The sequence below is a fragment of the Corylus avellana genome, chromosome 5 (genome assembly GCF_965113065.1).
Source record: "Corylus avellana chromosome 5, dhCorAvel1.hap1.2, whole genome shotgun sequence".
Lineage (NCBI taxonomy): Eukaryota > Viridiplantae > Streptophyta > Magnoliopsida > Fagales > Betulaceae > Corylus > Corylus avellana.
Genome location: NC_142494.1, coordinates 8,590,126 through 8,606,209, shown reverse-complemented (window position 1 = coordinate 8,606,209; position 16,084 = coordinate 8,590,126). Strand labels below are relative to the sequence as shown.

Genomic DNA, 16,084 nt, shown 5'->3' with positions numbered 1-16,084 from the left:
GCCCTATAGTTGAGGCTCTTAAAAGTTCACAATCACGATCTCCCATATGAATACTGAGCATCTCCAGCAGAGTAGCTAAAAGGTTCATAATAGTTAAATTTAGCTATTATTAGCTAAATTGTCTTCCGCAGAATAGCTAAAATTAACATTTTGCTACAGTGAGTAGGAACTTCTTGCTATTCACTTAGCACGCTAGATCATTTATTTAATATTTTCTTACTCCCTTCTCTCTCCTCTCTCTCTCTCTCTCTCTCTCTCTCGCTCCCTCCCATCCTTGCCTTCTCCGTCAAATTCGTTAACCCAGCACCGTCCTCTCTAAATTTTTCTTCTCATTGCAACTCGACATCCCTCTCTCCCAGCAAACCAAAACCTCACAATATCCATTATGTGAGAAGTGCAAAAGCAAATAGAAAACCAACCTAATACATTCCTCTCAACCCATTTTCGGCCAAATACATAAACCCAAAACAAATGCAAAAATCGTATGTGCTCCAGTCCAAAATGAAGAGATCTTGTGCCTGCAGGATTAGCCCTTCCACTGCCGATTTGTATGTGTTTGATGGGGCTGTTAGCTTGGGTTAGAGGAAGAGGGGGAGAGAGACGAAAGACTGGTGCGGTGGTGGGGCTGTTTAGCTAGGGTGAGAGGGAGAGAGAGAGATAAACAAAACAAAAGAATAAAAGAATTTACAAAAAATAATATTTAAATAGTAGAAGAAACAATCTATTGGAGTACATCTAAATTAAGCAATAGCTAAAATGAAAATTTGTCCTTTTTCAGTAGCTATTCTAGCTAATATTGCTAGAGATGCTCTATATTCAGCAGAGCTCCACAAAAGCGAGAAAACATCGGCAAGAAAGCTGTTTTATTTAAAACTATTGAAAAGACGACACCAATCTATGTGTTGATAACATCACCAATATGTCAATCCTCGACCCTTTATCAATAATGAAAAAAAAAAAAAAAAAAAAAAAAAAAAAAAAATCAAAACTATCATATTAGTTTACCAAAAATACAAAACTATATATATATATTCACAGAAGTACTTGCTCCGTTCAGTGTTGAGTAGTACTTGCTCACTGACACTGACCCAGTAGTTTCCTGACTCCAGCTTTCTGCTCCCCCGTAAGCCTAGTTGGGAACTTGATGTTGAATTTGATTCGCAAGTTCCCTCTTTTTGTAGGGTCCTTTTGGATTGGCATCCCTTCCCCAGGAACAACTTCCTCATAGTTTGGATGAATCACATTAGTAATTAGGATGGTTAACTTTCTGCCGTCTATGGTAGTCAGGTGCACTGTGTAACCTGTGAGGGCATCAGCCAAGGATATGTTTTGCGTGACGATCAAGTCGTTTCCGTCTCGAGTGAACACGCTATGGGGTTTCTCGTCAATGATGAACACAAGATCTGCAGGTATAACATTTGGCTGCTCATTCCCTTTCTCTGGAAAGGTGATCTTTGTGCCCTTTTTCCAACCAGGCTTTATGTTTATGGTAAGAATCTCCTCCACTTTCATTGTCTTGCTGCAAAAAACACAGAATGAGTGAGAAAATATGCATGACGTCAAGCAATTTCAATGGAGTAATGATAAATAACTACACCCTCATCTCACTAAATCTAATGTGACGGTGCTCATTAGCTCTTGGATTAGTCTTATTAAAAAAATAAATAAATTAAGGGCCGATAAGAACGGTCAAAAACTAGGCAATCAACTCCATATCTTGTCAGCATTAACTGGTTTTACTCTGCCTGAAGATACTATACTAGATGAATTCAGGAAGTCATGAAAAGCATGGTTGTTTAGTATTCCCATTCCTATAAAATGCCAAGTAATAAGGATAATACCAATTATCTAAAATGAAAACTCATTAAAACATGTTTAAAATTGAATATCATAATCTTGAAACATTTATTTTATTTGCAGCCAAAAAGCAATTAATTATGTCTAGATCACATCACAGCCACAAAGAGCAATTCTCCAGTAGTTCTTCATAAACCAGCTCAAGTGGCAGTTGCTAGTTCAAGGTTCTGTTATGCAAATATCGACTTCATGAAGAAAGCATTTCTACAGTATCATACCATATAAACACCAAGAACAAGAAATACATGATGCGTTTGTACTACACTATTCATAATAACCTTTTTTTTGGGGGGGGGGAGACTTTTTCGAGCCAAATGTTAAGGGAATCTTTCCTTCGACTTCTAAGTGAAATCCCACACTCTGACTAAACTAAACAATGACTTATAGGCAGGCAAAGACCATACAACAAGTAAGATATTTATAAAAATAAGCAATTTTTCCTCATCATTACCAAGACTAAACGACCTAAAGATAAATTTCCCAGGCAGGAAATTTATAAAATTGTGTTTCCCAAAACCCTCCTAATATAGCGGAATAGGGTCCTCTCCAATTCAAATGAAACGGAGATTTGAAATGGAGAGGAGCCGGTTTTTTATTTTAAGAGGGGCAAAATTGTCATTTCATTTTTTTTGGGGACAATTTTGCCTCTATTGAATAAGGAACTGGCTCCTCTCCATTTCATTAATGGAGAGGACCCTTCTCCTAATATAGCCTTTCTGGTTTTATGTCCATTTAAGACCCTAAACTGGTCACGCATTTCTAACATTTCTGTGTTAGAATAACAGATAGTCTTTTATTTTTTATTTATAAGTAATTCAATCTCATTGGAAAAGGCAGAGGAACGCAAGCTAAGTACACATGAAGTATAGAAGAGAAACCCCCTATTAGGAAGAAAAAGAAGAACAAAGGTCCGTAAGGCATATATTACATCTACACAAGCATTCTATTAAAAATGTTATTATACCTTGATCTGTTTACATAAAATGATCTAAACATGACCTTGCAAAACTTGTTCCAACAACCCTGCTTTAATAGGTCACAACAGGTAAAGGCCCCTTTATACTTCAAAAGGAAGAAACTATTTCCAATTATCAGCCAATTAAAAGCAAAACAACTCTAATCACAAAAATCAAAAACAAAAAACAAAACAATTCCTTAATTTGAACAAACTTAGATACCTATCACTCAGGTTAATGTATGAAAACTACTCTCTAAGCCAAATCAAGTAGAAGTTATCAACTCAAAAGTGCAAATCCACTTCTTCCCCCAAAGTGACATATTCCATTACAATCCAAATGCAAAGAAGCAAACTTTCAAATTGCAAAATGAATAATACTATTTAGTAGATAACTATGACTGTCATACAATTGGAATGCCACAGGAATGACGTGGCAGTAAAAATCAAACTTTGAATCAGCAAGAGCTTGTAAAAAAATAAAAATCAATGGCTAATTTTCATTGTCCTGTTATCCCAAATGTATGACAACCTTTCTCTTGCAAATGCAAATGGAGTCTTTTTGATCAAACCAGCAAAACCAATTAATTACAAGGAATCAGAACAAGGCAATCACTCAATTTGATCAAACAACTAATACCCACAAACCAAATTCGCAACCACGAGTGAAGAATCAAAATTTGAGCAAAGTTAAATAATCAATTAAGAAAAATTACTCACCCACTGATGTCAGCAATTTCTCTAGAGATCTTCATCTTCTTGGTAGCCCCCTTATATAACTCTTCAAGACTACAAGGCAACCTGTTCTCGATAGGAGGAGCTTTCCTAGGAGCACCTTGGTTCATAGACCCTCCCCCTCCTCCTCCTTCCCCAAAAGATGCAAATATATCATCACCAAAAATCCCACTTGAGAATCTTGACCCTCTCATGCCTCCACCACCACCTCCCATGCCTCCAAACGGGCTCGAATTTCCAAAGAACTCGGCGAAAATGTCGTCCGCGCTTCGAGGATTGAATCGAAACGTCGTCGGCCCATCACCAGTCGAAAAGTACGAAGCTCCACCAGGGCCAGCAGCAGCACCACCGGGCGGTGGCACCTGACCCTTTAGGCCCTCTTCTCCATACTGATCATATACTGCTCTCTTCTGGGGATCACTGAGAACCTGCAAGAATTCCCATCAAGAATTAACAAAAACCCAGTAACTTCTGCACAAACTCTGATCATGGGTGGTCTTAAAATTCAAATATTGAGAGAGTAAAATTGCAATATCCACATGTCAAAAGAAGAAAATCGCACAGAGAAACAGAGATTCCAAATTCCCAACACAAATTAAACAAAACCAAAACTTTTCAGGATCTCAGACATGAAATATACAAATATGACAAACAAAGCTAAAAACCCAACAAAACCCAGAAATCCAATATGATGGGTAATCCTAAAAACCAGAAAGAATTTGTGTAGAAGTAACACATCACACATGTTCTGGTGGAACACACAATAAAAAAACGTAAGCTAATGGATAAGGAAAAGCACAAGTACCTCATAGGCTTCAGAGATCTGTTTGAATTTGGCTTCGGCTTCTTTCTTGTTGTTGAGATTCTTATCAGGGTGCCACTTCATCGCAAGCTTCCTGTAGGCCTTCTTCAAATCCTCATCGTTGGCATTCCTATCGACCTGCAATATCTTGTAGTAGTCCACCCCCATATTTTGTTCCACTTCCCTCTTTCTCTTCCTCACTTTCACTTATCCTTTCAATATTCCAAGTTCAGAAAGGCCAAAGCTTTCTTTCAATTGGCTTCGGTTTTTGCTTGTAGTTGTGCTTTGATGTTGACGATGACAGCGTAGCTGTGAGGCTGAGTATAAGGAAGCGGTGTGGTGTTGCGTCACGTGTGAAGGAAGTGCTGCGAATGACAGTCGATACATAGTTCTGATGGTTTGAGAATCCTGTAGAAAGTTCCAGAACTTGCCATGCGGTTCTTTCTGGACGAGATTTTTTCATATTTATTAATAAGGCAACACAATCTACATATGATATAAAATAAAATAAAATACAGGTGAATAACAATAAAATCGTTAAAATTAAAAGTACCAAAACAAAAAAGCGCTTATGAGAAATGCTAAGGGTCAATAAATTTTTTATATTTAGCTAATATTTCTTTACAATTAATTATTGAATTTGTAAACTTATGTAGATCTCACATAAGGCAATTGTGGACCCTATAAATTTAACCGTTGATTATAAGGGAATATCAGAATATGAGCAAAATATGAAAAACTTATTGACCTCTAGCATTTTTCTTTATTTATTATATAGGTAGGACAATGGTTTTGAATTTTGAAAGTGAATTTTGGTTTTTGTTTAGGGTTAAATATTAAATACCCCATGGGGTTTCATAACTTTATTTTTTTCCTCCTAAGATTTCATTTTTATTACAGGAAGTCCATGTAATTTTGATAATAGACTAAATTAGTCCTTCTATCAGTTGACCGCTAGTTGACTTAACAGAATTCCACGTGAACCAATCAAATGTTAATACGTGGCACCCACTTAATTTTTTTTTAATTAAAAAATAATTGGTTCACGTGAAATTCCGTTAAGTCAACTGATAGAATGACTAATTTAGTCTATTATCAAAACCACAAGGATCTCCTGTAATAAAAATGAACCCTTAGGGAGAAACAAATAATGTTATGAAACCCTAGGGAGTATATAGTATTTAACCCTTTTGTTTAAAAAGTGTTTTGAAAAGGGTTTTTTTAGAGTTTATAGATGGGTTTGGATTCATAAATATGTTTTGTCTAATATAAATTAATGCCATTTTTTATCATTGAATTAAAGTTGACGTGACTTTTAAAATCGCAATTAAATCTGAGATCGATTATTATTAGATTTTGATCCAAATAATTTTAAAATCATATCAACTTTTAAAGGATATAAAGGTAATGTACTTCGCACAATTATTAAGTTTTATTTTTGGAGTAACTTCACTTTAGATCTCTGAATTATCACGCAATTTGACAAGCCCCTTCCGAACTTTAAAATCTCTCAATTTGAACTCATTAACTTTTAATTGCAGTCAATTTGAACCCCTCTATCAGATATTAAACTTTAAAAGTAAGATAATGATGTTTATACCCCTGACTTTTTATAAAATTTGAAATTTACCCTTAATTTCAAATTAAAAATTAAAAGAAAATATTATTTTAAAAAAAATCACAAAGTGACCCACGGTTGGGCCACCTTGTGACCCTTTTTTATCATTTTTTTTTCCATTTTTTTCAAAAAATTTTTTTTAATAAAAAGAAAATTGAAGAGTAGTTTTGTCTTTTTAGGGATTTTCACGGCAAAAATTGACTAATGGGGGTAAATTGATGGCAATTGAAAGTTCAAGAATTCAAATTGAGAGGTTTTGAAGTTTAAGAGAGGCTTGTCAAATTACGTGGTAATTCAAGAGTTTAAAGTGAAGTTACCCCTTTATTTTATTTTAATTAAATTTTAGGCCCACAAATTCAAGTTTTTAATGTTGTGTAGTGAAACTTCTAATATTATAAAGGGTAAAGTCCACTTAACCTTCTCAAACTATCACCCAATGACAATTTACCCCACAAACTTACGACAATTTACCCTCCAAATTACCAAAATAATGACAATGTACCCCTAATACTAGCAAAATGATGAAATTATCCTTATAAAATATTCCATAAGACAAAAATGCCCTTAAAAATTTGAAAAAAAAAAAATTAAATTTTAGTATTTTTGTTTTTATTTTAGTAAAGGTAATTTTGTCATTTTTAAAAAATTGGTGGTACATTGTCATTGTTTTGATAGTTTGGGGGTAAATTGTCACAATTGATAATTTGTGGGATAAATTGTCATTGAGGTGGTAGTTTGAGGGAGTTAAGTGAACTTTATCTTATTATAAATTATATCATCATCTCATACCGTGAATAAGCATATGCCTTGCACGTGAGTGCTAATTCGTTTTTTTTTTTTTGTTTTTTTTGTTTTTAAAGAAAAAACCCCCCCAATTGGTTATTATACAACCAAAGAATAGAAATGGATTAATGAATGCATAAATATGCAATGTAGTGGTTATTTAGTTTGAGTATTAAAATTTATTTTCTTAGCACTCCTTTCATGTCAATGCTCTTACCAGTCCGTCTTCACGAGTGCTAGACCTTCGACCATATAAAGTTTACTTGTTTGCTACGGAATCCTACTGGTTTTAGCTAGCTTATTTATTAAAGGCCTTTGACTACTATCACCTTGTCCACTGGCTTGCCATTACCCCCTTGTTACAATCACCAACTTTATTGATAGCTATTATCTCATCTGTTTTATTTTCTTATACACAATATGCATTTCATAAATAGTTATCAAAAGTAATAACCAAACAACAATCATCATTAATGAAACACAACATCATACCCCAATAAGTACTTCTATACTTACTCTCTTCTATGTAAAATTTTACTTCACTTCTGCACATAATTACATCCATACGAACAATAACTTATTGTTTAGAGACATCATCATTTTATATTCATTATTATAGATTACGAGTTTGTGTGATAACCCTGTTACTCACATCATAGACCATATTCAAAGTAATTTAAAGATCTTTAACATGCACAATATATATAATCACAATAACCATGCAAAATATCATATGCCATATGCTCAAATAATTTAATTAGTGAATAACAACTTATATTCATTACAAACTTGAATGTCAATTGTAGATATAAAATCATTGAGATTTATGGCATAATCCCCAACATCTTTAACCTTCAAGGAATGAAGTAAGCACTCTTTGTTAAACAATGCACAATTACCCAAATGGCATATTCTCCCCATGACGCTTTAGGTAATCCCATGATGAAGTCCATTGCTATTTTGTCTCACTTTCACTTGGGCACATTCCTTCTAGCCTCTGGTGCTCTACTTTAACTAGTCGACAATTAGAGCAATATTGCTTAACATAATTTGCAATATCCCACTTCATGTTGTTCCACCAATATGATCCCTTCATATCCTTAACAACACGAGTGCTCCCCATGGTGACGTACTCAGGTAAATAAAACATTTATCCAATAATTCCTTCAAGTGGATCTTCAACTATTTCAAAGGTGCCTTCGATATAGGTGTGGTGCCTGAACTATACTATGTTCTGAACTCGATTTCCCTTCTTGGAGGCAATCCTGAAAATTTCATTGAGAAGACGTCTTAAAAATCCTGTACCACTAGAATTTCTCATAAATCCTTCTCAACCTTCTTTGAGGGTTCAACAATTAAGGCCAAAAACGCTTGGTCTTTGTTCACAATGAGTTTTCTGGCATGCACATGTAATACCCCGATGTTTAACCTGCTTTAAATATTCCACAATTGGTATACTTGAGATTGGTATTGGTTGAATGTGGAAAGATGCCGTTTTTGGAACTTTTTAGGAAATTGTTGTCGGACTAAACATTCGATTGGAACGTTGAATGTTTGAATTCAACTTCGAACACTCTAGTGGAACATCAAACGTTCAATAGTGTGTTTGGCAGTTTCTTTCTTTCTTTTTTTTTTAAACCTTGGACACCTCAACCCTATTAGACGATCATGAGAAGTCTAAATTCGTCCAAACTTCCCATTTTGGTCATCCTTTTCACCTCAAAACCTTGGAGAGGGAAAGAGAGAAGGCTTGGAGAGAGGAAAGGAGAGAACCTTGATTATTCCTTCAAGAGATAACATCTCAGCTTTTACCTTGTTGGTTTCACATTGTTTTTTTTTTTATTGTTTTTTTTTTATATAGATGGTTTCACATTGTTAGTTTATATAGTTCTATTAGTATTGTTTTCATAGCCTTGTTAGCTATATTTTAGTAGATATAGGCTATGGGTTTCAGTGGCTGATACACAGGGTCTGGGTGCCCAAGTATTTTTAAGCCCAAACTCCTTACCCTTAAAGCCCCTACAAAATAAAGCCCAACCGAAAAATTGAGTAAACTCCCTATTCTTCTCTTATGTCAATTTTTTTTTTAAAAAAAAAAAGCATGTATGGCCTCTCCAACCTACTGTGTTTCAGAGCAACACAAGGAAGAAAAGAAACTAATTAAGTTGATTTGATTTGATTTACTTCACACTGCACAAGGACAAGCTTGGACCTTTGGTGAAAATGGAGGTTCAGCAATATCACTGAACGTTCAATAGAGGTACCGAACGATCGAGGTTGAGGCCAAACAATCAACAATTTTTGAATTCACCCCAAAATATCATTTATTTCTTTCTTTTAACTACCAATTACTAACTTAAAAATAAATAATAAATAATAATTTGTTTAATCATCAGGATTGCTTGGGCTTTAGCCCTTGATTGGCAGAGATTAAAGCAATTAATCCAAAACACTAAATCTTTATTTCCACATTATTAGTATTTTTCAGTGCTGAGTGTTACATCATCATTAGCCATTGCCAATTTGTCATTGTTTGAAAACCGATTTTGGAACCAAACCACACGGAATCTGGAATTTTACCAAATATCACTAAATGAAATAGTGTAATTAGCATTAATTAATACAAGTTCCCGCAAAGAAATTACAAACAAACAAATAAAGCAATGAATTAAATGTCTAAAAATAGCCATTTAAGAAAGAAGAAGAAAAAAAAAAAAAAAAAAAAGTTCTAACAAGGGATCTGTTTAGTGAACCATCTAAGAATTTTCACAGGAAGCTTCACAAGACCCATAGCCATATTAGCAAGTCCTGTGCAACATATGCAACATGGGCACAAGCAACTCAGCACAGACCTGCAATTCAAATTAACAAACAAAATAAAAAACAAAAAACAAAATCAAATCAACCGTCAGAAACAGATTAACGCTATTTAGTATACTGTCATAATACAACAAAAATAACGTGAGAAAAGCAACAATAAATCAAAATTACTAAGTTTTACTGTCACGTCATAAAAGAAAGATCTACTGTGGGATTTTCCAAGATCATGAGGAAACTATATTGAATGAAGAAACAAAAAAAACATAGACGGAAAGAAGATGGACAATATTAACACAAAGGAAAACTCACCCAATAGGCAATAACCCAAATAACTGTTATAATACAACTAGAATAACGTGAGAGAAGCAAAAATAAATTAGTTATTGATTTTTACTGTCACGTTATAAGCGATTTTCCAAGATCATGAGGAAGCTATATTGAATGAAGAAACAAAGAAAACATAGAGGGAAAGAAGATGAACAATATTAACACAAAAGAAAACTCACCCAATAACCCAAATAACTGCACCCACAACGGACAAAAGCAATGCCACCAGTGCAAAAGGCAGCCCCAGCAAGAAACCCAATGGCCTGCAATCTCCCATTTTCTCTATCTCTCTCTCTCTCTGAGATTTCTTTGTTTTGATTTTTCGGTGGATTTGTTGAAGACAAATGAAATGGCCTTTTCAAAGGAAATATACAGCGATGTGCCGCTGCAGACGCGGAAACGGGAACTTAACTGCCGCCTGCGTAGACTTCAATGTTGACAGAACTGCCCTTGTAAGTAAAAAATATTAAGGAGAGATGAGACTTTCTCTTGTTTCCAGAAGTTGTTGGGTATTTTGGGAAGTTGGGTTTTCAGAAGCTTCGTTCCTTTTTCTTTTTGGGCGACCAATCAGAGTCCCGCTACGTGCCAACACTTCCCAGATGTTTTTCAAATTATTTTCTTTTTCTTTTTTCCTGCCAAAATTGAAAAATTTTGAGTTTGCGTTGGGAAGGTGGGTCAAGGAAATACTAATACATATTCTTCTTTTGACCTGGTTGTACTTTTGACCAAGAAAAATTATTTTAAGTTTTTTTTTTTTAATGCAATTTTCTAAGTTTTGGGTCTCATAGAAAAAGTACACATACTTTTTAAATTATTATTGTTAATTATTGAAAAAAAATACACGCTTGTATGTTGAAAAAATTTTAAGGTCATTTTTGTCTTTTGCTGGCATTGACCAATTTTTGGTAGTTAAGACAATATTGACTCAATTAATAGTTTGGAGGACATTACCAATGAAGTGGTTGTTTGAAGATGTGTGTACTTTTTTCAAAGAAAAATACTTATTAATTTCACTTTAGACCTCGAACTACCACGCGATTTGACAAACTCTCAAAACTTCAAAACTTCTCAATTTGAACTCCTAAATTTTCAATTGCAGTCAATTTGAACTCATCCATCAGATTTTAAAAGTTAAAAGTAAGACAATGACGTTTATACCCCTGATTTTTTTTATAAAATTCTAAATTTATCTTTAATTCCAAATTAAAGAATAAAGTAAAAAAAGAAAAATGTTAGGGTCACGATTGCGACCCAGCCGTGGGTTAGCTCTGGTCGACCAAGCATGGGTCATGAATAGACCCATGAGTGGTTTTTCTTTTTAAATGAAAATCATAGATATTTTGGTCTTTTTAGGTATTTTCGTTAGAAGTTAACGACTAAATCTGACGGATGTGTTCAAATTTACTGCAATTAAAAGTTCAGGGGTTCAAATTGAAAGGTTTTGAAGTTTGAAAGGCTTGTCAAATCAAGTGGTAAATCAAGATATCTAAAGTGAAATTACCTTGAAAAATTATTGTAATTCACGTGGTAGGAATATTAGAAATACCGCCCTAGCCTCTATCCATCTCCCTCCCCCCACCCCACCCCCCCATTATTTTTGTTCTTTCTTTCATTTTCTTTACTATGGTTTGATTTTGAAATCCAGCAGCAGTGTTCAAATTCAGTAACAATAACAGCCGTTCCTATCACCTCGTCTTTTGGCTTCTCTTCACGCTTGGGTATCGTCGATATTTTGCTGAAAAATTTAGATTGGCTTGTTCTGTTGTTGATCTACTCTTTTGCTGCTGGTCGGCCTAAGCCCGTATACGCCACTACACGTTTCTCCTTGGTGCTATAGTGCCCAGTAGACACCAGACTTTTTCTCTCTTTTTTTTGGCAAGCGCCGGATGTGGTTCGTGCGAGCTGGAGTGTGGATCGCATGGATCTCACGCGCAGGGTTTCCTCTGCATTTTCTTGCCGGGATCTTGCCATTGATGATGGTTTTCTTTGTTTTATTATGTTATCCTAACCTTTGAGCTAAGCAGGTATAGAGTTTTGGTGTGAGAGATTTATCTCACGACCGGGTCAATTGTTTCTTTAGGGATAAGACTTACCCATGTACTCAGATCTAGTCTGCACGTCCCCAAGAGATAGCTCAATCGGCTGGAGACCATCCCTAATGAAGCGGAGGTCACTAATTCGAATCTTTCCTCCCCCCTTTTGTGTGGACACGTTAAAAAAAAAAAAAAAAAAAAGATCGAATCTGCACATAGCAGATCTGCCCCTTAAATGAAGTGTGCACATGGGTTGGATCGGAGGAGGTAGATACGTTTTTGATTGTTAGATTTTCAGTGTAACTACGATGTTATACTTTTCATAGGTTTTCGTTATGTTTCTCAGTAAGAACTTTACGCCTTGGATCTCTTATTATGGAATGAAGATGAAAGAATTCCCTTAAAAAAAGAAATACCTTAAGTCCCTTTAATCATCTGACTCTTATTTATTTATTTGAGATTCCTATGGGAGATTTTTCTCTTTAACGTTATCATGAGAAACATTATTTCCCAAAATTTATTATATTAGAATTTATGAAATGAAGAAAATTATTTTAATTTCATGGTCTAAATTAGATTCCACACAAAATAAAATTATATCCGATGGATCCTCATTATTTGACTAAAAGGGATAGATCATGGATAGCAAGCTAAATATATTTATATATATTTTTTTTGACATGAATCTAAATATATTTATTATTTCCTTTTAATATCTTATTTTTCTGGCAGAATTTGGCGGCCCAGCCCATGTCAATTCAACAGCTGCTTGGGTTTTGTATAGTGGAGACCAAAATGAAATGGCCCATTAAAATGCTAGGCCCATTAAATAAAAAGTCCAACTGCAGCCCAAGCGTTCCATAAATACAAAATAGCCTACATCACGACAGAGTACCCAAAAACATACACCTGGCCCAAAACAAAATGGAGAATCAAGTCCATTCAACGATCTTGTACTCTTGTTCGAGTTTTATTAAAGAGAACATTTGTTTGTCATTGATTACTTCCAAAGGCGAAGCTTATTTAATCTTGAGTATAAAAAGGCCTTTTTTTTTTTTTTTTTTTTTTTTTGTCAAAATGAAAAAACAAACCTTTTTTCAAAAAATATTTAACAAATAATTCACTTTATAAAATATTTTCAGTTGTTGGGGATGGCTTATTATTTATAGAATACTTAAAGGCAGAGAGAAAGAGAGGTGGCCACACGACCACCCCCAACAGAGAAGAAGGGTAGGTGACTTCCCAACCACCACCCAAGAGAAGGGTGGCCACGCAGCCACCCTTCATCCTCCAAGCTGTACGACTACACGTTTTTTTTTTAAAATTTTTTTTTTGATAAGTAAGAAGTCAATTTCATACTTTATTATTTCTTTCTTTGAAAACACAAAGCACTCTTCAAAAAGCTTACTAACCAATTTTCATCTTTAATTTCTACAGTGCTTAGAAAAAAAAATAATACATGCATTTATCAAATGGTAAATAATACCCCATGAATGTAATATTTCATCATTTTCATGTCCATACTCGATGGTCATTGATAAAAATGGATTGTGCTCCACAACAATTAGCTGCCTAAATGTTATCTTTATTTGGATACTTGGATTAGGATGATGAGAGACTAGTTATGTTATCTTCATCTATTCTTTATGTTTATCGTAGAAATTCCATCCTGTTAGGACTTGTTGCCCTTATCTTTAAGAGTTAGAGGTGTGCACGCGCGTATAGGTGTTTACGTAGGGTTATTTATTGAGCATTAGCGATAGGGAAGCGGCATTGAATAAATTATAAATGGTGATCTCTTACCTCAAGCGGAGTACTATCACATATTTCCGTTTTCACTTCAATATTCATCAATATTCCATCTATTCTACAATCGGAACCTATCAACTCTCTTATATTTTAATTATTGAAATTATTAGCAATGATTATCAAGAATCTCAATCAATTGAAAAGTAGGCTTTTCTATGAAGAAATCTATGAGCTTAACTCATTTCATAAAACCGATTCAGTAAGAGAAGGTTGTCCATTCCTTATGCAGGTGCCCAAGATCTTGTCTATACAGGCAATGTGAGATCATTCCTCAACACTCTCTCCTCACGTGCAGTCCAGTATTTTTCCTGGTCTTTTTCATTGGGTAAATAGTGTGGACCTAATAATCCTGTGGTAGACTCTAATATCATGAAGAAATTTTTGGGCCTAACTCATTTCATAAAACAGGTTCAATAAGAGAGGGTTGCCCAAGGTCTTGTCCACAGGCAATGTGAGATTATTTTTCAACAATTCCTAACGTGCAAGCCGATATTTTTTCTAGTCCTTGTCATGGGGTTCGTCGTGTGGTAGACTTTGATACTATGAAAAAATTGGTGGGCTTAACTCATCTCATAAAATCAGTTTAATAAGAGAGGATTACCCATTCCTTATAAACATGCTCAAAATCTTGTCTCCACGATATACTCTTAACACTTTCCAAACAGCAAAGCTGGAATTCAGTGTCAATAACAGCTAACTTTATATCTTGCTTTTGGTATGCCCTACAACATGTAGTTGCTCATAAATGTGATAAGCCCCATTAAGTCTACGTCTTGTTGACTCGTGGTTGGTTGGAGCCACCATATGTACTTCCCTTATCCTTATTACAAGAGAAAAATGAACTTATAACTCTCTCTCTCTCTCTCTCTCTCCAGAGTACACATGCAATATGGACTCATTTGCAAACAAAACACTTGTTACCACAAACACATTCAGAAAAAACTTGCATGAAAGACAAAAATGTTCTTCTCCACCACATATCTTCAGCTGCTTTCCACCTTGTTCTTAAAATATCATTTTCTGTTACAGACAGACAAGGCCCCTGTTCTATTATTTGGTCCTGTTGGAGATTCAACTTGATGGAACAAGTAAGATCATGAAGTATTCATTCAAAAAAATATATATATATAAAAAATGTACTAATCATTGCAGCATGGAACCTATATTTCCCAAGAATTCAGTCCACATGACTTGAATTTACTGTCATTTTTTTCCCGGAAGTAGATGGAAAATAGTAAACTTAATCATTTAAGATCATTATTCTAAGTCTAAATCACAATCACAGTTGATCTGTCGCTTCAAATTTTGATGCATCCCCCTACGTTTTTGCATGAGATATATTCACCTCAAATGAGACAATTTTATAGTGGAAGAAGCCAACCCCGGCCCTTCTTCATATATAACTTTTACTTAATCATAAGAGATTTTCGTATATTATGATTTCATGTAATGCATGTGAATATATATATATATATATATATATAAATAGTGCCTGTACGATTAAAGAAACATTAATAGGTCCCACGTAGCCAACTCAAAATGGTGGAGACTTTTCAAATATGCTGCAATTTGTAGAATTTGTGGTAGGTCGACTTACTAGTTAAATTGTTAGAGGTAAATTTCAACATGATATATTTAATTTAATGGATCAAATCCTTTAATCTTAATATGATTCATTTAACCGGCGACACAACATGAGCCGCATAATCTATTTAATAAACAAATCGTGTTGAATTGATTCAGCCAGACCCCCATAACCCAATTAATGAACAAGTCGTGTTGGATTTATCCAAACATGAACTGTTTCGACTCGGATATAAATTTAAATGCAAATTTATTATTATTATTATTATTTTTTAAAAATATTTATAAGAATTTTAGCCTTTTAGGACTTTGTTTTTCAATTGTTAAAAAAATCTAATTTAATTTATAACAGGTCACTCATGGGTTAAGTGAGTTGACGTGGGATTGACTCGTTATTAAACGGATTAATTCGGGTTGACACCAAATCCGATTACACAAAATCGTAACCCACTAATTAATTTCGTGTTGAATTCGTGTTAAATTTGTAAGTTATGTAAAAAATTGTTAACCCTCTGGTCCATACTCTATAATTATCAACTAAAACCTCAAATCTAATTTTTTACTACATAATATCATCATACTGAAATTTATGCATTCAGATTTTTTTTTTTTTTTTTTTTTTTAAAGGTTAATGAAAGAAAAGGAGAGATACATATTTATATTAATATAAATATAATTACTGAAATACGGTCCAGAAATGGAAAGTGAGTTGAGATGAGAGGTTGAATTATTGAAGAGGTTGGTGGGCCAGGTGAGGGGTA

General features: G+C 34.3%; 2 protein-coding genes across 2 annotated transcripts; both read right to left on the bottom strand.

Moving 5' to 3' along the window:
- Positions 1-724: 724 nt before the first annotated feature.
- LOC132182348 (uncharacterized) lies at positions 725-4,778 on the bottom strand. Its single transcript, XM_059595571.2, has 3 exons — positions 4,353-4,778; positions 3,533-3,975; positions 725-1,519 (listed from the first exon to the last, which is right to left on the bottom strand). Exons 1-3 carry the CDS (start codon positions 4,515-4,517, stop codon positions 1,075-1,077), a joined length of 1,053 nt encoding a protein of 350 aa, XP_059451554.2. The 5' UTR covers positions 4,518-4,778; the 3' UTR covers positions 725-1,074.
- A 4,700-nt stretch (positions 4,779-9,478) lies between these two features.
- Positions 9,479-10,182, bottom strand: LOC148585346 (taximin). The gene is made up of 2 exons (XM_088516980.1): positions 10,077-10,182; positions 9,479-9,602 (listed from the first exon to the last, which is right to left on the bottom strand). Exons 1-2 carry the CDS (start codon positions 10,172-10,174, stop codon positions 9,479-9,481), a joined length of 222 nt encoding a protein of 73 aa, XP_088373106.1. The 5' UTR covers positions 10,175-10,182.
- Positions 10,183-16,084: the final 5,902 nt, after the last annotated feature.

Excerpts from the sequence above, each read along its gene's own strand:
- LOC132182348 (XM_059595571.2), bottom strand. The coding sequence starts at position 4,517 with ATGGGGGTGGACTACTACAAGATATTGCAGGTCGATAGGAATGCCAAC. Across the intron at positions 3,976-4,352 it reads AGATCTCTGAAGCCTATGAG|GTTCTCAGTGATCCCCAGAA; the intron begins GTACTTGTGCTT and ends GAATTCTTGCAG. Across the intron at positions 1,520-3,532 it reads GAAATTGCTGACATCAGTGG|CAAGACAATGAAAGTGGAGG; the intron begins GTGAGTAATTTT and ends TGTTTTTTGCAG.
- LOC148585346 (XM_088516980.1), bottom strand. The coding sequence starts at position 10,174 with ATGGGAGATTGCAGGCCATTGGGTTTCTTGCTGGGGCTGCCTTTTGCA. Across the intron at positions 9,603-10,076 it reads GCAGTTATTTGGGTTATTGG|GTCTGTGCTGAGTTGCTTGT; the intron begins GTGAGTTTTCTT and ends TTTGAATTGCAG.